Source organism: Ranitomeya variabilis, chromosome 6, assembly GCF_051348905.1.
Source record: "Ranitomeya variabilis isolate aRanVar5 chromosome 6, aRanVar5.hap1, whole genome shotgun sequence".
Taxonomy (NCBI): domain Eukaryota; kingdom Metazoa; phylum Chordata; class Amphibia; order Anura; family Dendrobatidae; genus Ranitomeya; species Ranitomeya variabilis.
Window position 1 is genome coordinate 320,996,271 of NC_135237.1, and position 26,968 is coordinate 321,023,238.

The window sequence follows — 26,968 nt, forward strand, 5'->3', positions numbered from 1 at the left end:
TGGGCCACAACCAACACATCTTCTCGCTCGACCTTCCTGTCCCAATTACCAGGGGACCGCAGCCCACCACTATTGAACCCAGAGCAGTGTCAAAACGTTGTTGGTTGGATAGCAGATAATGCTTCCAGTCACTTTGCCACCACCACCACCACACGGTCAAGTCTGAGTAGCCATGAATCTGGACTGCATATTACTCACCCTGATCGTCCTTCCTCCCACCATGCCGAGTGTCCGGAGACAACTGATCCCACACTTGGACACTCTGAATAGCTGTTCACTTTTCCATTGATAGATTCGGGACTCTCGGCCCATCCACTTGAAGCAAGGCAAGATGAGATCGCATGTAGCGATGCCCAAATATTTGAGCAGCCATGGTCACATGAAGGCGTCGGTGGGAAAGTGTCGCAAGAGGTGGACGATGATGAGACACAATTGCCAGAAAGTCAGGAGGAGGACCAGTGTGCGGATATGGAAGACGAGGTGGTTGATGATATAGTAACTGACCCAACCTGGCAGGAGGACATGCAGAGCGAGGACAGCAGCACAGATGGGGAAGGAGGCATAGCACCCCAACAGGTAGGAAGAAACAGTGTGGTGGCCACAGACAGAAGGCGTGCATCTGTTCCCTGTAACACCAACATGACGGAAGTTGCCATTCCAACTTTTAGGTCTTCCCGAGTCTGGTTGTTTTTAAAAGACTCTGCCGATAACACCAAACAGGCCATTTGCACCACCTGCCATGCCCTCATCAGCAGGGGTAGCAAAACTACCAGCCTGGCCACCACCAGCATGATCAGGCACATAGCAGCAAAGCATCTGACTTTGTGGGCCAAAGCTCAGGCTCCAGGAACAGTGTCTGTGGGTGACATCACTGCATCTTCCACTGTTTTGTGTACAAGTCAATCCCCTGTCAACGGTGCATGCGAAGACGCCTCTAGCCCTGCACCTGTCATTGCCCACAGTCAACTAGCACCATCATCACAGCACATCCCTGCAAGCCTTCAGTTGTCCATACCCCAGTTATTGGAATGTAAGCGGAAATACTCAGGCAATGCCCCACAGGCCACAGTACTAAATTCACACATTTCTCGTCTGCTTCCGCTCAAAATGTTGCATTTTAGGCTTGTTAAGACACCTTCCACAACCTGATGGTGGCGGCCGTCCCAAGGTACTCGGTCCCCAGCTGTCACTATTTCTCCAGGTGTGCCGTACCAGCATTGCACCAGCACGTGTCGCACAACATTACCCATGCCCTCAACAATGCTGTTACAGGGAAAGTCCACCTAACCACGGACACGTGGACAAGTGCTTGTGGGCAGGGATGGTACATCTCACTGACCGCACACTGGGTTAACATAGTGGAAGCCGGGACCCAGTCGGACCTTGGGATGGAACACGTCCTCCTGATGCCGAGGATTGTGGGCCCTATGTCAATCAGGGTTGCCCCCACAGTCTACAGCTCATGCACCTCCTCCTCTTCAGCCTCCATCTCTGAAATGAGCACATCGATCAAAAGCTGGAAGCACTGCTGCACTGCCTCAGCCAAGCAGCAACAGGCTGTGCTGAAGCTAATCTGCTTAGGTGACAAACCGCACAATGCTGAAGAGTTGTGGACAGCTCTGAAAGAGCAGTCAGATTTGTGGCTGACACCACTGAACCTACAGCCATGCATGGTCATGTGTGACAATGGCCAGAACCTGGTGGTGGCTCTGAGGAGAGGTGAGCTCACACACGTACCATGCCTGGCCCATGTGCTTAACCTCATCATTCAACAGTTTCTCAAAAGCTACTCCGAGCTGCCAGATCTGCTTGTGTGCCCAGTTTAGAAAGTCAGCTACAGCTTCAGTCGCCCTTGCATTGCTTCAGCAGTGTTTGCAGCTTCCAGCTCACCGACTGGTGTGTGATGTCCCCACGTGTTGAAACTGCATATGTTGGAAAGGATTTGTGAGCAGAAGAGGGCAGTTGTTGACTACCAGCATCAACAAGGCTGTCGTTATTCAGTTCACACTCCACACATAAGACCTCAGGAGTGGATGGACATGGATGTCAGACATATGTACCATCCTCCAAAACTTTGAGGACTCCACCAAGATGGTGAGCGGTGATGATGCCATAATTAGCATCACCATCCCACTTCTCTGCATTCTGAAAAGCTCTCTGCTGAAAGTGGATACATTGCAGGCGGAGCACAAGGACATGCAGCAAGGAACTATACAGTGTGATTACACACAGCCCAGCCTCGTGTCATCCCAACGTAGATTGGTAGGCAATGAGGAAGAGGAGGAAGAACAGGATCTACTTTCATGTGCTATAGACGGCACTACAAGCACAACTGTCATATCGTCTGATCAAAGTGGATGGCCTGAGGACAGGGAGGAGGAGGACAGCATGATCAGTCATCCTGGTGATGAGGGCAGGGAAGTCTTGCCTGATAGTAGTCTGGCAGCAATGGCTGACTTTATGTTGTGCTGCCTTTCCCGTGACCCTCATATTATCAAACTTTTTGGTGACATTCAATACCGGTTGGTGACACTTCCAGACCCATGCTACAAGGAGAACTTACAATCTCTTCGTCCTGAGGCAGACAGGTGTACTAAAATGGTGCAGTACCAGAGGGCCCTTGTTGCAGAATTACTAAAAAAAATCCCATGTGAGAATGCTGGCGGCAGATGTCATAGTTCATTGGACAACCAACAAGTACAGGCGAGAGAGACACAACTCCAATCTAGCAGAGGCAGGGGAACTGGCAAAGTTCTGCGATAGTTTTCTTAGACCCTCCCATCACCCTGGTCCAGAGGCAAGGGGTACTGTCACAAGAAGTGCAATGTTTGGGAAGATGCTGAGGGAGTACCTTGCTGACCATACCACTGTTCTCCGTGATTCCTCTGTGCCTTTTAATTATTGCGTATCCAAGCTGGACATGTGGCATGAACTGGCTCCCTATGCCTTGGAGGTCCTGGCCTGCACTGCCACTAGCATTTTGTCAGAGTGGGCTTTTAGCACCGCTGGTGGAATTATGACTGATAAGTGCATTCGCCTGTCAACTGAAAATGCTGACAGGCTGACTCTTATAAAAATGAATAACCGCTGGATTGGGCCAGACTTCTGTACACCATCGAATGATAGCAGCGAAACATAACCTCCAATACAGTGTATTTTTCTAGGAGGTGTATTCCCATGCACCTCTTCACACCCACACATGGGCACACGCTTCCTGATTTTGGCTATTTGTTGTTATCCTCCTCCATCTCCTCATCCTCATCATCCACCACCTCTAGAACACCTGGGTGAACATGTTCCATGATGCTACATCCAAATTTGTTTGCAAGGGTGTTTATGATGCCTGTAAATGATTTTAAAAAAAAAGTGTACCCCCAGGGGAAAATGTTTGTCAGCCCATACACTTAGTGTATGGGCATTCCAAATATAGGAGACCCGCTCCTTTAAATTGGGAATAGATTCATCGGAGGACATCCTCCACGTCTCTTCAGACACCACCACTAGAATACCAGGGTGAACGTATTCCGTGATGCAACAGTCACTCTATTTTTTGGCAAGGGTGTTTATGATGCCCAGAAATAATAAAACAAAATGTGTGCCCCCAGGGGGAAATGTACACTTAGTGTATGGCCATTCCAAATTTAGGAGACCCGCTCCTTTAAATTGGGAATAGATACAGATTGGCAAGGGTGTTTATGATGCTCGTGAAAAAATTCTGAAAAAACAAAAAGGGGAGCCCCCAGGGGGAAATGTTTGTCAGCCCATACACTTAGTGTTTGGGCATTACAGGTATAGGAGACCCGTTCCTTTATAATAGGAACATTTTTTTAAACACTATGGGGAACCCACTTCCCAATAATGGGAACATTGTTTTCAGGAGGCCCACCTCTACGTCTCTTCCAAGGCTTATTGGGGTGCATATAACTTTGGTGCAGGGCAGACCTTGCCTTCAGTGCATAGGCTAACAGTATGGCAGTACCAAATGAATAATGTGAACTAGGTTTTCCTGTGGCCATCCAGTAGTGGCCTCAAAGGTTTATAGGGGTGCGTGTAACTTTGGGACAGGGCAGGCCTTGCATTCAATGCCTAAGCAAACAGTATGGCAGTACCAAATGCATAATGTGAACTTGGTTTTCCTGTGGCCATCCATGACATGGTTTCAAAGGCTTATTGGGGTGAGTGTCAATTTTGGACAGGGCAGGCCTTGCATTCAATTCATAGGCAAACACTATGGGAGACCAACTTTCTTATAGTGGGAACATTTTTTCAGAAGGCCCTCCTGTACGTTTTGTGAAAGAGGTATTGGGGTGCGTCCTAATTCTTGGCAGCTCAGCCACTCACTGCCTAGGCAATAACAGTATAGGAGACCCACTGTATAATAATGGCCCTGTAATACTATTGGAGGAACTCAAGGATTCTGGTAGCGTGGGGCAATGAACAGACAGAGACGGGTTTCTTTAGTGCAAATAGTGTATTTGTACAACAGCAATAACACCCAAAACAATATACTGATAACCCGTAGTGACCTGCAATGAAGCAAGTCCTTGAAACCTATATAGCAAATCGGCAGAGTTCTTAAGACAGAGTCCTCAACAAATGTGGTCAAAAGGAGAGTGTGACACACTGGTGACGTGGCGCAGTTCAAACACTGGTGGTGCAGTAAGAGTCAAATCCAGTATGTAGTAAACACAGGGAAGTCCAGAAACAGGTTCACAGGTTAATCCCCAGGTGTGGCGTGAACACAGGTAAGTCCAAAAACTAGTTCACAAGTTGATCCCAGATGCGGCGTGAACACGGGTAAGTCCAGAAACAGGTTCACAAAGTATTATTCTGATGATGGTTCCAACAGCTCTCACCAGGAAGAGTGAATGCAGGATAAAGTAACAACACACAGTTCAGAAGCACAGTTCTTACCAGGAGGAGTGAACCAAGGGTTAACTTCCAAAGTCTAAAGACTAATGATAACACAGAGAGTGTAGCTTACATACGCAGAGAATGTCCAGAGCCACGGGTAGAAGCACATTAGGAACAAAGCAGCTGAACTGAAAGGAACCGAAAGCAGAATGCTCCAGCAAGGAAGCCGACACCTGAGCCGGGTTTTAAGCAAACGAACAGGAAGTAGGGCACACAAAAACAGCTAACTCCATCTTAACAAAGGGCAAGATCATTCACAAGGTGACTTGAAAAACCCAGAATACTGACAGGCCCTTTAAGAATATTAATGCCTCCTGATGCCACTATAAAAATAAGCTTTGTGACTTTAAGAGTCCCTCCATAAATGAAACAAGATGTGTCTGATGATGTGTCACACACCATATGGCCAGCTAAGGTTGTTAATAGTGATGAGTGAGTATACTCGTTACTCTTGTTTTCCCGAGCATGCTCGGGTGTCCTCTGTGTATTGTGGCATGCTCGGAGATTTCGTTTTCGGTGCCTCAGCTGCATGATTTGCGACTGCTAGTCAGCCTGAATACATGTGGGGGTTGCCTGTTTGTTAGGGAATTTCCACATGTATTCAACCAGTCGCAAATCATGCAGCTGAGGCGAGGAAAACTAAATCTCCAAGCACGCCAAAATACTCGGAGGACACCTGAGCATGCTCGGGAAAACCAGAGCAATGAGCATACTCGCTCATCACTAGTTGTTAAATGTTATAATGTATATAATAATAACATAGCCAAAGTGGTGAAGGTACATTTTTTGGGGGGATCTTTATTTTGCCTTAAATCAAATTATTACCCTGGAAAGGATGTTCCTTAACATATTTCCCAGGAAAATCCATTTTGGTTTTGCTGTTGTATGTTTTAGTGTGCCTCTGTAAAAGTGGCGTCACACTCTGACAACATTGGTCACAGGTGTGACCTAGAGTCAGAAATGCTTCCAGGGGTCTTCCCCTTGATGTGCCCTTGTCGTTTGAGCACTGTTCCCATCGATTTCTGATGTTTTTAGACCCTAAAAGTTTCCATCATTTTCAGACGTTTTTAGACCTTATAAGGACCCCCGGGGGGATCCCGTCAAAACTGCTCGGGTTTCCCATAGACTTACATTGGGCTCATTGTTTGGGTCAAGTACCTGAGTATTCCAATTTGCTCGACCCGAGCAATGAGCACCCGAGCATTTTAGTGCTTGCCCATCACTAATTATTACCATACAAGGAATGAGAATCCAGGCTGTAGTGCATTATAGGGAGGACCGGACAGAAATGCAAAATGATATGAGTCCACTCTATGATGTTTCAGCAGTGTGAGAAATGGTGACGGCCCAATTTTTCTCTTTTGAAAATTGAATCAAATCTCAAAATGTTTGATTTCGCATGAAAACATGACTTCTGGAAATTTGACTAAAACTCAGTACTCTGCATATTGATCGTCTTGTCTCTAGTTACTTCCATTGTATTACACATTTGTGAGTTAAAAGACAAAATGTGCAAGTTGGGTGAACCTAAAGCTACTGTACGCATTCTTAAAGTAGCAGACATCACGCAGAAATTATCCTCAAAGTGTAACTGTCACCATTAGGAGTTTCTTTAGCCAATGTAAAATATGTTACATAATTGAGGACAAGATGTACTAAATGAATGAGACATTTGATGTTTTACAATCTCTTGTGTAAATCTATCCATATATTGCCTAACCCTCTGGAGCACCATGGTGAGTAGGAGTGGCTGAAGCTTCAAATGTCACCTACTGCTCCGAATCCGAGACTCCTGCATTGAGAATCTAAGACACAAGATGTAAGTATGAGCTAAATTTATCATACTTCTATTCTTTGATTTTTATTTCTATTGTACAACAGAGATTGATTTCTTGTGGTCATGTGCAATTTTAGTTAAACGATTTACTTGGTTCTAAATTTGACCCCTATTTGGCATTTATCCTCAATTACATTTATAAGAGCTCCTCTAATTGCTATTTTGAATCTGAAATTTACATAATTTAAATAACTTCAAAATCCAATCAGAAATTAATTTAATCTAAATTCTGAAAATGTTTGCAACTTTAACGTCATATAACTATACCAAGCCTCACATTAGTATGATGTCTAAGATTCACTAAAATTATAACAGAAATATTTTTGTTTAGTGCTTATATGTAATTATTTCATTTTATGTCATAGATATAGTATATCCACATCCATTTTAGCCTGTTGTAAGATGCAATTGTATTAAATTCCATAAATAACAGTTTATAGGTTTATACTATAAAATTAATTTAAAATAAATACCATAAAGTCTAAAACATTATAGTTACCAATGTGTAATATCCATTGCAATATGCATTCACAAATAAGTACTATAGTTATTCTCTACGTCTTCCTATTTTTATCACAATAACTGCAATCTAAAGTATTAATAAGTTATACCAGATAAAGATAGATAAAATGGAAACACAAATATGTATATTTTGTTTATTAGCATACGTATAAACTAATTACTGCCATAAATGCTTGTCAAATGTTCTCATCAAATACAGGCTGCTGAATTTATATTCTTTATTTAAAGAGCTACAAGTTTTGACAGGGCGGTATGTAATTTGTTGAAATTATTTATTTAGGTACTGGCATAATTGCATTAAAATTACGCTATAACTGATAATATATTTTCAAAGTCTAGTGCAAGTTTCAAATAGAAGTGATGGCAATTATTGCATTTTTCCACATTAGATAATCCTATTTAGTAGAGAACCTAATTGACAATTAACTGATTACAATGTATGCTTCTGCTGGAACTCTCCTGTTAGGCTACGTTCACATTTGCGTTGTTGGGCGCAGCGTCGGCGACGTGACGCAACCAACAACGCATGTACACAACGCAGCGTTTTGCAACGCATGCGTTGTCATAAGATCCTACAGGTCGGGACTTTCGGCGCAGGGAAAACGCTACAAGTAGCGTCCCCTGCGCCCTGTCTTGTGCGTCTATATGACGCATGCGTCGTAAAACGCAGTACAACGCATACCAGCGCATGTCCATGCGCCCCCCCATGTTAAAGATAGGGGCGCATGATGCATGCGACAACGACGCTGCGCCCAACAACGCAAATGTGAACGTAGCCTTATTTGTGGGGAAACAAGGAAACCAATTTTTTAATTTGGAAATTAAAGTGGTTGTCCAGACTTGGGGTACAAGCGGGCGATTGTGTGACCACAAGTATGCAATTTGCATAGCACTGGCCACATTCTGACTAGATATGAACGGCCGCACATGTCTAGCCAGCACATGACCGCATGTATACAAATCGAAAACTTGCGGTAACACATCCGTCTGCTCTGGAGAATACTGACATCTCATGCAGTGCGCAATGTGAGGTTTCACAAGTCTGCAGTCATATATAGTGACTGCAGACTTGTTCCCCTTTAAGGATTTATAGGAGGGCATTGGACATCTTGGTGTGCTGCTCTACAGCTCACTCAGCACACGACTTACACACTAGACATTTTGAAAGTATGTTTTCATTCTTTCATTTCTTCATTCATATTTTTTTTTAGATTAAATCTTCTTCAGACGTTTATTTCAATGTTTTCATTTCACTGAAATCATCCTTACCATTTATTAACAAACCTTTTTCTAAACCCGATGTTTCATTTATTTTTTAGATAACATCATGTCTACTTTAGAGGATGTTGTTGCTGCAAATAACTATTTCACTGTGGAGCTAGCAGAAAGAATGAGCAGTGATGAGAATATTGTGATGTCCCCCCTTAGCATGCTAACTGCTCTAGCACTGGTTTGTCTTGCAGCCAAGGGTAAAACTGAAACTCAAATGAAGAAGGTAAACATTTTCCAAAAATGCTGCACATGTTTTAGAATCTACCAATTTCCTATTTCAGGCTTGGGTAATGATTATATTTTTTAATACAGTGTTTATCGAAAAGTTTCCGATTTCACTACTTTGGTTTTAAAGCTATGCACAATTATCTAATATAATAAATATATCTACTACATGTTATATGAATTAAAAAGCATGTGTGCAATCACATTTTTTTGAATATGCATAACTAGTGACAAGCTTTGTGCATTTTATAAACCATTTAATTACCTTATTGTGTTTAGCCTGCTAAATGAAAAGATGACACACTTTTATGAAGCAGTATATGTGAAGACAATCATTGATGCTGCTATTCGGTGCACATTCAAAGGGGCTTTGTTCAGATTGACCTTATTTTCTTAACCCATAGATGATTAATTCATCTGAGCAGAGCAGACTTTCCTACATGTGTCTTAAATTGTAAACTAAACCGGAGAGAACCAGCCTAAACATTATGCCACCTCTTCACCTACTAGAAAATGGGAAGGGTGAGCCTGACAAGTTCCAACCTAGGTGGGTCTGATGGTGTAAATGATGATGCTATGAATTTAAAAAAGATCAGGGCTGAATTACGGTACCTTTCTTTTTGTGATTTGTGATACAAATAAATTATCCTGCTCTTATTAACTACTTAGATTAATAATAAATACTAGATTAATAATACTTAGATTAATAATACTTAGATTAATAATAAAAACATTAATAATGATAATAATATTTTTTTATATGTAGTGTCAATATATTCCACAGTACTATACAATTAAGAGGGGACATGTACAGAGAATAAAGATTTTACAGAGTAACAATTCAACAGATAAAATCAACAATTAAAGTCACAGCTGCACAGTTCTTCAATCTTCATTGATCATACAATTTTAAAAGAAATCTGTCAGAGATGTGCATGCCCCTTGATGTTCTGGTCCAGCGGGTTAAAAAAAAGTTTGGGTACCAGAAGAGTACCCGGACCTGAACCCAAACTCGACACCGTCCACTCGAATGGGGGCCGGAACATCCAATGTACATGACAGCGTGGCAAACACTGCCTCTGATTGGCGGTAAAATGATTACCGCCTGTCAGACAGGCGCTGTTCCCACTCTGTCAAATGACAGGGTGAGCCCGCAGCTGTCTCACAAATTTCGGGGGGAAAAAGTGCGTCTTATAATACGAAAAATGCGGTAGTTATTAAACAAGACATATTTAGCATTAATATCATTGTTAAACATGCAAAATAAAGCTATTATATTATTTTTGGCACATTAATGCATATTGTTAAAAAAAGAGAAAACAGGATTTGTCAATGTGAAATAAAAACGTTATGGCTCTATGGGTGCCAATATAATATTTGGAGGGCTATGTGTGGGTCATTATACTATATATATAGGGTTATGAGACCCTTTATACTTTATGGACGGCTATGTGGGGATCATTATATTGTATGCAAGCAATTATACTTTGTGGAGGTATGTGTGGGGTCTATCATACTGTGTGGAGGGTTGTGGAGGGTTTATTATGCTGATTTGGAGGGTTGTGTAAGGTCCATTATACTGATTGAAGGGCTAGTGGGGGCCATAATACAGTGTGGAGAGTTGTGTTGGGGCTATAATACTGTGTGGAGAGGTGTGGGAGCCATTATACTTTATGTAGGCCCATTACTATACTGTATGGAGGGCTGTATGGGGGTCACAGTTGAGGGATCGTACTGTGTTGGGATCACCATACTTTGCCAAGGGAGTTCAGGGGGTACAGTAGGGTCATCATACTGTGTGTGTGGAGGGCAGTATGGAGGAATTCACTGTGGGGGTATCATACTGTGTTTGGGGGACATTTTTGTTGGCATCATACTTTATCGGTGCAATGAATGGAGAATCTAGGCACTTCAATAGGAGGAAAATTACTTTGCTATATGAATCGGGAAAAAAGTAAATTCCACACTAACAAGATTAAGACCCATAGAAGCTTAGAAGAATGAAAATGTTTACTATGGTGCCCATGATTTCTATGTGTACCTATTGCCTATGATTAACTCACAATATTTGCATGAAAATGTATTGTGGAACGCTAAAGTTACTTCTACTGATAGAGTCCAGGCACTCCAGTTTAATCCTGAATAAGGCAGTTTAATGCTACACTTCCATATAGGAATGATTGGTAGTTTGTGTTACTCACAATTTTGGATGCTGAAGGACCACACCAGGTTACTACTTCCAGCAGAAGATTCCATTACATTACAGCATCTTTTCATCACTAAGGACTACTTTTCAACCAGGGCTTGTTTTTGCTGGCTGGCGCTTAAAATGCAATGATGCACACTATGTAAGAGATTCATTAAAAGTCATGAAGACTTAATAAAGCTCCTACTGGAGTTCACTGACCTGATTCATTAAGTAGCATGTGCCGCTTAATGAATCAGGTGCATCTTATTGATGATTACATGAACGCCAGAAATTTCACTTATCATGAATTTGACAGGTAGGCATGACCATATCCTGTCCCCAGGGCCGGCGTCAGCACCCGGCGCACCCGGGCAAGTGCCGGGGCCCTAGCGAGATGGGGGGCCCATTTTGATAAGTGTGACCAAATTTTTACTATTGATGCTGCCTATGCAGCATCAATAGTAAAAAGATATAATGTTAAAAGTAATAAAAAATAAAAAATCGTGCTATTCTCACCTTCCGGCATCCCCTGCAGCATTCCCACTCCTCTCGATGCTCTTGGCAGCTCCCACTCCCAGTAATGCCTTTCGAAATGACCCCAGATGACGTACACGAGACCGCTACGTTATCACGGGTCATTGCCGCGAGGCATTACTGGGAACCGGAGCTGCCGGGAGCATCGCTAAGGCCAGGTCTGGATCCGGGGGCTGCCAGAAGGTGAGTATATAACTATTCTTTATTTTAATTACAGGGATGTGGTGCCCAGTCCCTGGAGGAGAGTCTCCTCTCCTCCACACCCGGGTGCTATACTATGTGGCTGTGCTATATGCTATGTGGCTGTGCTATATACTACATGGGCTGTGTTATATACTATGTGGCTGTGCTATATGCTACGTGGCTGTGCTGTATGCTACGTGGCTGTGCAATATACTACGTGACTGCTATATACTACGTGGGCTGTGCTATATACTATGTGGCTGTGCAATATACTACGTGGGCTGTGCTATATGCTATCTGGCTGTGCTATGTACTACATGGGCTGAGTTATATACTACGTGGGCTGTGCTATATACTTCGTGGGCTGTGTTATATACTACGTGGCTGTGCTATATACTACATGGCTGTGCTATATGCAACGTGGCTGTGCTATATACTACGTGGCTGTGCTATATGCTACCCATTTTGCACAAATGTTCTACGTTAATACTTTCTAATGTTTACTTTAAAAAGTTTTCCATTAAAAAATTGTATGTATTCCTATGTATGTATTCCACTTCCTTTTAGAGAGAGAGAATGTTTTTAAAACTTTCATAGTGCCAAAAGTAGTAAGTAATAAGACAAACAGTGGATATGAAAAGTCTACATGCCCATGTTAAAATGCCAGGTTTCTGACATGTAAACAAAATCATTGCAAGCTTTAAGGTCATCCACAATCTGTACAAATCCATTGAGAGCCAAACTGAAATAATTCAGAAGGTAAAGATAAATATAAGAAAACTAAAATAATGTGGTTTCTTAAGTGTGAAACCCCTGTTATAATAAGGGATGAGGTTGTATTCAGAATTAGCATTACATTTAAACTCATGTTAAAGGGAACCTGTCAGCAGGATTGTGCTCTGTGTCAGGTCGGCGCTGTTATACTGATTAAAATAATACCTTGGTTGGTAAAATCAGTCTTGTGGTTGTTGTTTAATCTTTATTTTCAGTTTTGAGTTAATGATATGCTCATGCTTCAGGGCAGCCTGTGGGGGGTCTTCATGTGGTGCTCTGCTTAGCTATTCATAATGAAGATTGCTGGTGCAGGGACCGCCAGGGCCATGGGGTACCCGGAATCAGACCGGACATTTCTATGGGGGAGGTCACGGGGCCGTGATCCATTTCTGTGGCCCTGACCTTGTCATAAAATGGAGGATAATTATGTGGTGTTTGGTCATAACGCCACCCATGGTGTTTGGCAATGGGTGGGCGACGCTGCGGTTTAGGTCCACTGGGGCTGATGGTGACACAGCACACCTGGGCCCATGGCAAATATATTTGATTATTAAGATTGTGGTGAACATTGGGGTGCAGAGAATAAGTGAAGGACACAGAGAGATGCAGTTTTCTTTACCTTCTACTTGAAAGTACAGTAGATGCAATCTGGGGTACCAATTACAGATGACGGATTGAAGTCTGGCTTGCCTGGAGGCTTCCAGGGGATCCACCCTGCCAGGTGGGGTTGGGGACTTTCTTTCTGCACTCTCTTTTAGGGTCCCTGCTGCTTGTAGCTAAGCTGCGGCCCTCTCCTGCGTGATGATTTCTAACCTGTTTGGCAGACAGCGTGGGCCTATTTCACGGGCATGGTCCTTTTCACTGTCAGCCCTGGGCTCTTGGTCTGCTGCCGTGCCTTCAGGTGTTCGGTGTGGCCAGGGAACTTGCAGTCCCCTGCCCTCCAGATTCGGCTGTCAAGGCGTACAGCACCCGCCTAGCCAAGGACTCTGGCATCCCTTTTTATCAGTGCTTTGCTCAGGGGTCAGCTACATGCAGTTTATATTCCCCTGAGCTCTTGTCTCTGCCCCTGTCCCTTCCCTCTCCACAGACCAGCTGCCAACTCTCCTCTCTCACTGTCCTGTCATGAGCTCCAGCTGGCTCCCATTTCCATGACAACTGCCCTGTTTACTCTCTCAGCTTACTTCTTTCTGACTCACTAACCTCACCTGCTGGCCAGAATTTATAAGGAAGCTCCCCTTTCTGGCCTGGAGCAGAAATTGACATGTACACTGTGTTACCTGGCATGGTGTTGGACCCCTTTTGCCTGCCCAAAGTCTAGAGGATGTTTGCTGAAGACCCATTCAAATTCTCAAGCCACCCGGTAAGCCCCATAGTTTTGGTGCGAAGGGGTGGAGTCAGTACCTACGTGTAGCTGCTGACATCAATCCTCCAGCTGCCCTTCAGAGCCATTGTCTTCCACCTGATTGGATGGAAGCAAGGGTTCTGCTGCCTCTATTGCATTGTTTCTGACAGTCAACAATTTAGCAAGGGTGGCATACCGGGGTAAATGGACCTCTCTCTCCCCACAATTCAAGATGTGTATTGGTACTCCCCCCTTGCGAACATCAACTACTCCTCTGGCTGTCAGGATAGTGGGCCTACTATCAAAGTACATGGGTTCTACCAGGGCTTGGTAGTCTTGACCCCTGAGGCCTATTGCTGCCCAACACATTTCACTCCTAGGGGGAATTGCAATGGGGAAAGGATCACTTACTCTGACACTGCTAACTTCTCCACCATACAGCTCTACCTGTTGTCTCTGCATCAGGGCTCTGATCTCCTTTTGCAGGACCTGCTGCTGACTGGAGCTGGCAGTCTCAGCTACCTGTTGTAACAAAACGATAATTTCTCCAAGACAATATTCAATTACATTAGTACCTAAAGTGATCATAGGATGTCATTCTCATTTGTCAATATCGACTATAATCAAACTTTGCAACTGCAATTCTACTCGGCCAATCTTGATGGTCACCTCTTAACCCCTTAAGCCCCGAGGGTGGTTTGCACGTAATTTTTATAATTCTGACCACTGTCTTTTATGAGGTTATAACTCTAGAACACTTCAATGGATCTTAGCAATTATGACATTGTTTTCTCATGACATATTGTACTTCATGATAGTGGTAAAATGTCTTCAATTTAACTTGCGTTTATTTGTGAAAAAAATGGAAATTTGGCGAAAATTTTGAAAATTTTGCAATTTTCCAACTTTGAATTTTTATGCCCTTAAATCACAGAGATATGTCACACAAAATACTTAATAAGTAACATTTCCCACATGTCTACTTTACATCAGCACAATTTTGGAACAACATTTTTTTTTTGTTAGGGAGTTATAAGGGTTAAAAGTTGACCAGAAATTTCTCATTTTTACAACACTATTTTTTTTAAGGACCACATCTCATTTGAAGTCATTTTGAGGGGTCTATATGATAGAAAATACCCAAGTGTGACACCATTCTAAAAACTGCACCCCTCAAGGTGCTCAAAACCACATTCAAGAAGTTTATTAACCCTTCATGTGTTTCACAGGAATTTTTGGAATGTTTAAATAAAAATTAACATTTAACTTTTTTTCACACAAAATTTATTTCAGCTCCAATTTGTTTTATTTTACCAAGGGTAACAGGAGAAAATGGACCCCAAAAGTTGTTGTACAATTTGTCCTGAGTACGATGATACCCAATATGTGTGGGTAAACCACTGTTTGGGCGCATGGCAGAGCTCGGAAGGAAAGGAGCGCCATTTGACTTTTCAATGGAAAATTATCTGGAATTGAGATGGGACACCATGTTGCATTTGGAGAGCCCCTGATGTGCCTAAACATTGAAACCCCCCACAAGTGACACCATTTTGGAAAGTAGGCCCCTTAAGGAACTTATCTAGATGTGTGGTGAGCACTTTGACATAAAAAGTGCTTCACAGAAGTTTATAATGCAGAGCCGTAAAAATAAAAAATCATATTTTTTCACAAAAATGATCTTTTTGCCCCCAATTTTTTATTTTCCCAAGGGTAAGAGAAGAAATTAGACCACAAAAGTTGTTGTGCAATTTGTCCTGAGTACGACGATACCCCATATGTGGGGGTAAACTACTGTTTGGGCGCATGGCAGAGCTCGGAAGGAAAGGAGCGCCATTTGACTTTTCAATGGAAAATTGACTGGAATTGAGATGGGACGCCATGTTGCATTTGGAGAGCCCCTGATGTGCCTAAACATTGAAACCCCCCACAAGTGACACCATTTTGGAAAGTAGACCCCTTAAGGAACTTATCTAGATGTGTGGTGAGCACTTTGACCTAACAAGTGCTTCACAGAAGTTTATAATGCAGAGCCGTAAAAAAAAAAAATCATATTTTTTCACAAAAATGATCTTTTTGCCCCCAATTTTTTATTTTCCCAAGGGTAAGAGAAGAAATTAGACCACAAAAGTTGTTGTGCAATTTGTCCTGAGTACGACGATACTCCATATGTGGGGGTAATCCACTGTTTGGGCGCATAGCAGACCTCGGAAGGTAAGGAGCGCCATTTGACTTTTCAATGCAAAATTCATTGGAATTAAGATGGGACGCCATGTTGCGTTTGGAGAGCCCCTGATGTGCCTAAACATTGAAACCCCCCATAAGTGACACCATTTTGGAAAATAGACCCCTTAAGAAATTAATCTAGATGTGTGGTGAGCACTTTGACCCAACAAGTGCTTCACAGAAGTTTATAATGCAGAGCCGTAAAAATAAAAAATCATATTTTTTCACAAAAATGATCTTTTCGCCCCAATTTTTTATTTTCCCAAGGGTAAAAGAAGAAATTGGACCACAAAAGTTGTTGTGCAATTTGTCTTGAGTACGCTGATACCCGATATGTGGGGGTAAACGACTGTTTGGGCGCATGGCAGAGCTCGGAAGGGAAGGAGCGCTGTTTGAATTTTCAATGCAAAATTCACTGGAATTGAGATGGGACACCATGTCGCGTTTGGAGAGCCACTGATGTGCCTAAACATTAACACCCCCCACAAGTGACACCGTTTTGGAAAGAAGACCCCCTAAGGAACTTATCTAGATGTGATTTGAGAGCTTTGAACCCCCAAGTGTTTCACTACAGTTTATAACGCAGAGCCGTGAAAATATATATATTTTTTTATACAAAAATGATTTTTTAGCTCCCAGTTTTGTATTTTGACAAGAGTAACAGGAGAAATTGGACCCCAATAGTTGTTGTCCAATTTGTCCTGAGTACGCTGATACCCCATATGTGGGGGGAACCACTGTTTGGGCGCATGGCAGAGCTCAGAAGGGAAGGAGCACCATTTGGAATGCAGACTTAAATGGATTGGTCTGCAGGCGTCCCGTTGCATTTGCAGAGCCCCTGATGTACCCAAACAGTACAAACCCCCCACAAGTGACCCCATATTGGAAACTAGACCTCCCATGGAACTTATCTAGATGTGTTGTGAGAACTTTGAACCCCCAAGTGTTTCACTACAGTTTACAACGCAGAGCAGTGAAAATAAAAAATCTTTTTTTTTTCCACAAAAATGATTTTTAGCCCCCCCAATTTTTTTTTCCCAAGGATAACAAGAGAACTTGGACCCCATTGTCCAATTTGTCCCGAGTACGCTGATACCCCATATGTTGGGGTAAACCCCTGTTTGGGCGCATGGGAGAGCTCAGAAAGGAAGGAGCACTGTTTTACTTTTTCAACGCAGAATTGTCTGGAATTGAGATCGGACTCCATGTCACGTTTGGAGAGCCCCTGATGTGCCTGAACAGTGGAAACTCCCCAATTCTACCTGAAACCCTAATCCAAACACACCCCTAACCCTAATCCCAAAGGTAACCCTAACCACACCCCTAACCCTGACACACCCCTAACTCTAATCCCAACCCTAATCCCAACCGTAAATGTAATCCAAACCCTAACCCTAACTTTAGCCCCAACCCTAACCCTAACTTTAGCCCTAACCCTAACCCTAACTTTAGCCCCAACCCTAACCCTAACTTTAGCCCCAACCCTAACCCTAACTTTAGCTCCAACCCTAGCCCCAACCCTAACCCTAGCCCTAACTCTAGCCCTAACCCTAGATCTAGCCCTAACCCTAACCCTAACCCTAGCCCTAACCCTAACCCTAGCCCTAACCCTAACCCTAATGGGAAAATGGAAATAAATACATGATGAAGGGTGATGAAGGGGGGTTTGATTTACTTTTATAGCGTTTTTTATAGCGGATTTTTATGATTGGCAGCTGTCACACACTAAAAGACGCTTTTTATAGCAAAAAAGTTTTTGCGTCTCCACATTTTGAGACCTATAATTTTTCCATATTTTGGTCCACAGAGTCATGTGAGGTCTTGTTTTTTGCGGGACGAGTTGACGTCTTTATTGGTAACATTTTCAGGCATGTGACATTTTTTGATTGCTTTTTATTCCGATTTTTGTGAGGTAGAATGACCAAAAACCAGCTATAAGATATTGGGGGGGGGGGCCTTTATACCGTTCCAAGTTTGGTAAAATTGATAAAGCAGTTTTATTCTTTGGGTCAGTACGATTACAGCGATATCTCTTTTTTTATGTTTTGGCGCTTTTATACAATAAAAGCTATTTTATAGAAAAAATTATTATTTTGGCATCGCTTTATTCTGAGGACTATAACTTTTTCATTTTTTTGCTGATGACGCTCTCTGGCAGCTCGTTTTTTGCAGGACAGGATAATGTTTTCAGCGCTACCATGGTTATTTATATCCGTCTTTTTGATCGCGTGTTATTCCACTTTGTGTTCGGCGGTATGATAATAAAGCGTTGTTTTTTGCCTCGTTTTTTTTTTCTTACGGTGTTCACTGAAGGGGTTAACTAGTGGAACAGTTTTATAGGTTGGGTCGTTACGGACGTGTCGATACTAAATATGTGTACGTTTATTGTTTTTTTTTTTTTTATTTAGATAAAGAAATGTATTTATTTGAATAATATATATATATTTTTTTCTTTATTTACGAATTTTTTTTTTTTTTTTTTACACATGTGGATTTTTTTTTTTTTTACTTTTTTACTTTGTCCCAGGGGGGGACATCACAGATCGCTGATCTGACAGTTTGCACAGCACTCTGTCAGATCAGCGATCTGACATGCAGGGCTGCAGGCTTACCAGCGCCTGCTCTGGACCCGGATGTAGTCCCTGCAGGACCCGGATGCAGCCCCGCGGCCATTTTGGATACGGGGCCTGCAGGGATAGGAGGTAAGAGATGCTCAGAGCAACGCGATCACATCGCGTTGCTCCGGGGGTCTCAGGGAAGCACGCAGTGAGCCCCCTCCCTGCGCGATGCTTCCCTATACCGCCGAAACACTGCGATCTTGTTTGATCGCAGTGTGCCGGGGGTTAATGTGCCGGGGGCGGTCCGTGACCGCTCCTGGCACATAGTGATGGATGTCAGCTGCGATAGTCAGCTGACACCCAGCTGCGATCGGCCGCGCTCCCCCCATGAGCACGGCCGATCGCATGGTGCACTATCCCGTCGGTGGGAATTAAGGCCCACCCCACCTCGACGGGATAGTACGTCATATGGGAATAAGGGGTTAATATCCCATCTGAGGCAACGGCTGACCATTGCTGGCTAGGATGGCAAGGTCTTTATCTGGGCTGTCTGAATCAGCCCAGTACTGCTTAAAGAGGATATATGGCATCGTTGTCCCCTGGCAGCCGGTGTCCAGTAAGACGTTCATCGTCAAGTCATCAATCACGACAGGCAGGATCGGCCATCCTCCCACGTACTTGTCTCGCCAACTTATTGGGTCTGGTCGTCTTACTCCTGAGGGTTGGCCCTTTGCCCCAGGGGTTGCTTGTTTTTTAAATAACAGAATCTTGCCATGTGTCCCGCCTTGCTGCAACGGTGACAGACGGGCTGTCCGTCTTCATCGTAATGATCGCTATCTCTCCCTCTGGTCGGTGGGATTCTCTTCTGCTGTCACCACGGGATGTCATCTGGACTGGAGGCCAGCTGGATCTTCTTCTTTGGAGCCACTTGTATGGACTGCACAGTTTTTGTGAGTGCAGCCACACTTTTGGTCAGTTCATTGACCTGGAGAAGTAGGTCTGCAGCAGAGTCATCATCTTGGGCCGACGTGTATGTCTCAATAGGGGTCTGGGGAAAGGATGCTGCCTCCTGCTGGTATGTAATTTCTGGTCGCCTAGAGGGCTGTGTGCCACCAGGATTTGGTTCATGCCGCACCCGGATGGCCCTATCCTTAAAGTGTGCAAAGTCCAATTCAGGATTGTGTAGGGCCATTATGCGCAGCTGTGTCCTTTGATTGTAGACTGGAGTCCCTCTATAAACGGCTCCATTAGTAATCTATCTTCATCTTCAACGCTGTCAGAGTCAACCTGCTTTATGGCCCATAGCGCCTACTGAAGCTTAAGAGCATAGTCCCGTATACTGTCCTGCACCCTTTGTTTGCAGCCAAAGAATCTCATTTTTATCTCTGCTACAGTGTGGGTGTCAAAAGTGTCCTTCAGTCTGGCCAAGATTTGTTTGACAGTTTCTTTATTAGTGTCTGGCCAGGACTTTACTTCCCTCTGGGCCGCACCAGTTAACTGGCCAATGAGGATACTGACTTTTTGACTTTCAGACATGGGGTACACTTTGAACAAACTACATAGTCTTTCCTTGATCCTGGTATATATGGCATTGATAGCGGTATTATGGGGACCTTGGCTGCGGCCGCCGCTGGATCTTGCTGCACTATAGGAGCTGCGGCTGCGACCGCCACTGAATCTCCACTCAAGTTGGGCATTTTCCTACCCTCAGTGAACCTCAGCCAAGCTCCGTTTACCTTTAGCGTTGTCAGCAGCTGCTGTCCGACAGGCTGGATTGAGCTCTTCCTGGTCTCCAAGTAGGGACTTCCTGCTTTTCACTTGCTCACAATCGAGCGCAGCTCCAGCTTCACTTCGCCTGCTGATGTCAGAGTGCGGGCAGGGCTTTGCTTTGTGTTCTTCTTCTGGCTCCACCCACGATGGCATGCCCCTCTCTGCTCGCGCACACTGTGTGATGCAGTTATGGCGGTGATTTGAAAGCTCACTAAAGTCTCTGGCATACAATTTAATAAAGTCTCTGGCACACAGTACCCGGCTATGCAGGGCACCGAAAATCCTGTTTGTAATGCGTAAAAGACGTGCCCGCAAGGGTTGTGGGGTACACAGAATCGGACTGATAGTTCAATGGGGGAGGTCACCGGGCCGTGATCCGTTTCCATGGCCCTGGCTGTGTCATAAAATGGAGGATAATTATGTGATGTTTGGTCGTGATGCCACCAGTGGTGTCCAGTTTAGGTCTACTGGGGCTGATGGTGATGCAGCAAAGATGGTCCAGCTCCCCACGGGTAGAGCGGGGCCCCAGGGCAAATATATTTGATTGTTCAGATGGTGGTGAATGTTGGGGTGCAGAGAATAAGTGAAGGACACAGAGAGGTGCAGTTTTCTTTACCTTTTACTTGAAAGAAGATGCAATCTGGGGTACCAGTTACAGATGACGGATTGAGTCCGGCTTGCCTGGAGGCTTTCAGGAGATCCATCCTGCCTGATGGGGTTGGGGACTTTCCCTGTGCGCTCTCTTTTAGGGTCCCTGGTGCTTGTAGCTAAGCTGTGGCCCTCTCCTGTGTGATGTCAGGGCATACAGCACCCGCCCAGCCAAGGGCTCTGGCGTCCCTTTTTATCAGCGCTCTGCTCTGGGGTCAGCTATTTTCAGTTTTTATTCCCCTGAGCTCTTGTCTCTGCTCCTGGCCCTTCCCTCTCCACAGACCAACTGCCAACTCTCCTCTCTCACATTCCTGTCACGAGCTTCAGCTGGCTCCTGTTTCTATGACAACTCCCCTGTTTACTCTCTGACTCAGATGACTTCTTTCTGACTCACTAACCTCACCTGCTGGCCAGAATTTATAAGGAAGTTCCCCTTTTTGGCCTGGAGCAGGAATTGACATGTACACTGTGTTACCTGGCATGGGGACCTTCCTTCTTTCCTCCCGGAATGACATCACCCCTTAGAGGGAGGCAATGTCACCATGGCAACCGGACTCTGGGGTGCCATATTGATAGGTCACTGATCCCTCACTGACCTGCCCCCTAAAGAAATAAAAAACCTTCTGCAGGCAGGTGCCAGCATATTTACTGCCCTAATAACTGTCCTTGATGTTATTCTGATAATACAAAGAAAGCCTATTTTAAAATGGTGCTCGCTGCGCCTGCTCATTAGCAGCTATCGGTGTCTATAGAGGTGATGCGATAGTTGCTATTGCACAGGTACCGGCGGCGCCATCTTGCTGGAGAAGAAAAAAAATGTCCTACTCCAAGATGGCGCTGCCCGTGCCTGCACAGTAGCAGCTCTCGGATATATGTCTGATAGCGCAATAACAGCTATCGGATAACCTCTATACACACCGATAGCTGCTACTGTGCAGGCGCAGTGGCACCATTTTAAAATTGTTTTTTTTTTTACTATCTGAATAACATCAAGCACAGTTATTATTTGGACAGTAAACATGCGATTATGCTGCAGAGCAGGTGCCACGGCTGGCACCTGCCTGCAGAAGAGTTTTTTTTTTCTTCAGTATGCACAGATATTCATTATGCAAATTAGGGGGCAGGTCACTGAGGGATCAGTGATCTGCCAGCAGTCTACATTGTGAATGCCTAAGAAGAGCATACATTTGTAATATGTGGAGCGCCCCCAGTGCCGCAGGGCCGAGGGGTACCCGGTACCGGGCCTCTGTGTCTCAGTCCTGGGGTTGTCACGGTGGCTAGGCCCGGTCCGTGACCCTGCTGAGGGGCGTCCAGTGAAAGTTGAGAATGTGATGATGTTATGGTGCGGTGCAGGTCGCGGTGAATAACGAGGACACCAGGTTGCAGTCTCTTTACCTCTTTACTGAAGGCTTCAGGATCCTCAGTCCGGAATACGGTCAACCGAGCTACCTGAGTCCGGCCGGTCCGATGGCACCTCCAGAGTTCCCTTTGCAGGTGGAAATCTGTGCCTACCTTCTAGCGCTTGTGTGTTGTGGTCCTTCCCTGCTGTGCTTACAGGATAGTCCCCACAACTGTTGTGTCTATTTCTGAAGTTCCCTCACAACTCGATTATGATGTTCTTCTTCGTCCTCCCAGATGATATGGCTAGGACGCACCCGTATGACGGGTAGGCTCGGAGGTCTTCCGGGACCCTAGAGTCGCCCCTCTCTAAATGTTGCCCCCTGTGTCTGCTTAGGTGATTTTGGGTGAGAGAGCCCGCCTATAACTGACTGTCCTGCCGTAGGTTTGAAGTAAGGCCTGGAGCTCAATACTTCCTCGGCGTTTCCGGCCACCGGCTGCGCGCCTCAGTAGGATGTTGCCTCGTCTTACAGCACGACTCCTACTGGTGTTTCTCCTTGTTGCGTGATCTCGTTTCTCACTCAGCACAATAAACCTCGCTTCTTGTCCTTTCTTGGGGTACCGCCGCGATGAAGTGCAGGCGCGGTCCCGTGACGTTCTTTCTGTTCGCTAGGCCTCTGTCAGGATCCCACCCCTGACAGGGACCCCCCTGAATCTTGCCCTGCAACACCCTCTGCCACAGGATGTTGCCTGGTTCCAACCCAGTCAGCTTCTGTCTAACTTCCTATCTAACCCCCAGTTTTACCAGATTGTGAGGAGTGGCCTAATACATAGCACCCTTAGCTCCCCCTGGAGGCCAGACTGTGAAGTGTATTGGAGTCTGTGATACCTGGTCAGGTGAACTCCTTCAGTGCCATCAGATGTACCATAGCCCCCCTTAGCGGTGGAGCATCAGTACTGCAACGACCAGGACTCTGGGGCGTTGCATATGCATCTAGATCCAGCAGTAGAGGGTGCACACATGAAGGAAACATTTCACCATAGATATTCAGCTGCTTCAATTGATCCTGGATCAATAACAAAGCAAAATATAATAGTTACCTCAATGTAGCTATTAGTGCTGTGCTAATGCTGTAGCTAATTAATTTCAAGTCTAGTTTGGAATTCTTATTTCACAGTTTAGGCTACTTTCACACTAGCGTTAACTGCAATCCGCCACAATGCGTCGTTTTGCCGAAAAAACGCATCCTGCAAAAGTGCTTGCAGGATGCGTTTTTTCCCCCTAGACTTACATTAAGCGACGTATTGCGACGGATTGATACACGTCGCAACCGTCGTGCGACGGTTGCGCCGTGTTGTGGCGGACCGTCGGGACCAAAAAACGCTACATGTAACGTTTTTTGCTCACGACGGTCCGCTTTTTCCAACCGCGCATGCGCGGCCGGAACTCCGCCCCACTTCCCCGCACTTCCCTGCACCTCACAATGGGGCAGCGGATGCGCTGGAAAAATGCATCCGCTGCCCCCGTTGTGCGGCGGAGACAACGCTAGCGTCGGGAACCTCGGCCCGACGCTAGTGTGAAAGTAGCCCAATCCACACCTATAAGGGGAAATGGATTGAAGATATGGGTGTTTACATGCCAAAGTACGAAGTTAGGAAAGTTAGACATGCATATGTGACTCAAGGCTTATATTTAATTCATCTTTTCAAATACATACAAGATAACAAATGACATATAACAAGAAACAAAGCAAAATGCCTTAAAGTGATTAGTAAAAAGCAGACCACTTCCACTGCTTTTGGGAATTTCCTGCAGAAAAATCAGAAACTTGATTTAAATAGTAACTGGATGAAACCATTGCAATAATCAGTGATCGTGTCCTGTGCTGAACTGTATTAAAATCGTGTACTGTGCTGAACTGTATTAATAAGACATGGACTGCACATCCAAAAATCTTACGTTGAACTATTGCCGCTAGGGAAAAGTTTACAAATCTGAACTTGAGGTTCTTAGTTTAAAGTGAATCTGTCACCACATTTGACCTATCTAAAGTATTAATATGGGCATACAGGTTATAGAATGCAGAAAAAGTCAACCTCGTATGTCTCATATCAGATGCCTTGTTCCTAAAAAATCATCGTTAATCACTTTATATTAATGATGACCTCTTCCAGGGAGAACGGCGCCTGGAAGATCACTCTGCTTCCAGAGCTTATTTTACACCAAGGGGAAGTTACCAGTGAGACAAGTAACTAACACAGATAATGAGAAATTACATTTGTCTTCTTGCAAACACATTTTTTGCTTCTCTCTCAGCTCTTCTGTGTTGCAACAATATTACAACCCTGTCTGTCTATGAGATTGAAGCTGAAGATGAGAGACACCTGTTGATGAGTCAGTTATCAGGAGAACAGAGAGCAGCCACTACACATCGCACTCGTAACAGTGGTAACCATGTCACCTCACACTGGCAAATCCCCCTTCCATTCAAAATAAGCTCTGGAGGCAGAGTTATCAACAGGCACCATCCTCCCTGGAACATGGAATAGGTCATTTATATAAAGTGATAAAAGATGATTTTTCAGCAATAATACATCTGGTATGAATCCACATGGAAAGAAATAGAACCGGAGGATAGAAGCCGCGCAGACCACAATAAAGGTAACAGAGTTACACACACACTCTGTTTATTAGCCTACGCGTTTCGTGGCAAACAGGCCACTTCATCAGGGCATCAAGATTCATCAGTAAAACCAGGTATATATACCCACGAATACAATCAAAAAAACACAAAACATGTATAAACCCCACCCTCTTACGACATCACTTCTGGTGGGAACACCCACTTTAGATAAAAAATTTGTAAATACACCCATAATATTGGATACAAAACATTAAAATACATTGAAACACAATGATCGATCTTTAAAACCATATATATTCATCAATAAATAATAATAAAAAAATGTAAACATTTCTGGTATCCAGATAAACCAGGATTAGAACTCATGCTGGAAGAAAACTAAAAACTATCCTCCAGAGATTAAACCTCCGTCTTATACCACTAAACCACCAAGTGGTCTAAGGTGAGGGCAACTATTTATCTTGATTCACCAGTTTAACCCATTCAAAACACTTAAAATATCATATATTGACCCATAGCAAAAGAAACCAAGGGCCAATATGAGATAACTGACACTACATAGCGTGTCTGTAGTGTACTTCAATATCAATAGGATTAATTGGAACAAGAATCACATGAAATGAAAGAAGTAGGGGGGAGAGTAAATTCCCATATACTCTATTTCAACGGTTCATTTAGGAATTGAACCCATTTGATCTAGAGGTCTACAAACACTGCAAAGAAATGAGCAGCACCCTAGACCAGTCAGCCACCTGGATTCATGGAAAATGGGGGCCACTATAGTCAATAGTCTCTCGCCACATCGTCACACGGAGGAACTTCAACCATCAAAAAAATCCATCACAGAGGAATGTCAATGTGATGAAAATTCATGATATTAGATATTGGTTTCTAGAAGAGGTCACTTACCTCATTCAATCCACCAGGGATTAAAGTGCCCAACTTAAATATCCAATATGTTTCTTTTTTAGCCAGGATCTCCAATCTCCTAGGTGTATTCACAGGCACATGGTCAATGGGGGTAACAGATAATTTAACGTTACCATGATGAACTATGGTACAATGTCGCGATAATCCATGTTTAGAAAAACCTCTAAGGATATTAAACCTATGAGAGTTGACACGTTTGTGAAGAGGTTGAGAAGTCCTTCCTACGTACTGTTTACCACAGTTGCACTGAATTAAATAGATTACATAATCTGTCTGGCACGTCATTCTAGAATTGATATTAAAAGCCTTCCCTTTCTTTACAAACGACATGAAACTGTCAACGTTGTTATTAATAGATCTACAACATTTACACCCACGTCTATTACACCGGTAAGACCCATTACGGCCAATCCATTCATTACCTACTAAAGTGCATCCAGAGGTGGAAATCTTTACTACACTGGGTGCCAAGACGTTTTTGATGGTGGGGGCCCTTTTAAATGTTACTGTTGGTTTCCTAGGAACCACCTTGTTGAGGATAGGATCATTTAAGATCACACTCCAATGTTTTTCTAATATATTCCGTATTTGTACATTTTGTGACGAAAAAGTAGTGATAAAATTTGTTTCAAAAAGGTTTTTCTTAGCGCCCTTATTTTTGTCAGGATGTATAAGCTCATTTTGGGAACAACCCTTAACAGAGTTATAAGCCTTTTTGACAAGCTTCACAGGATATTCTTTTTCTTGAAATCTCTCCCTCAAAATTTTACTTTGTTCCCTGAATACTGCATCAGAAGTACAGTTTTTTCTAATCCTATAATACTGGTTCCTTGGGATGTTTCTAAGCCATGGTCTGTGATGGTTACTATCATAATGAACATACCCATTGGCATCCACATTTTTAAAATGGTTTTTGGTCATAATCTCTCCAGCGTCATCAATATAGATATTCAAGTCTAAAAAGGTAACATTTTTACTTTCCACACAGGGAGTGAGCTCTATACCCCAATGATTATCCCTTATAGCATCAAGGAAATCAAAAACCGTATTATCTGCATTATCGTA

The 26,968-nt window shown here is 43.9% G+C and overlaps 1 protein-coding gene across 1 annotated transcript in view; it reads left to right on the forward strand.

Moving 5' to 3' along the window:
- Positions 1 to 8,598: 8,598 nt before the first annotated feature.
- The window catches only part of LOC143782379 (ovalbumin-related protein Y-like), a 65,670-nt gene continuing 47,300 nt past the window's right edge, over positions 8,599 to 26,968 (forward strand). The window contains exon 1 of the mRNA XM_077269764.1: positions 8,599 to 8,768. Within this exon, the coding sequence (XP_077125879.1) occupies positions 8,601 to 8,768 (168 nt within the window). The 5' untranslated portion in view covers positions 8,599 to 8,600. The remainder of the gene's footprint in view (positions 8,769 to 26,968) is intronic.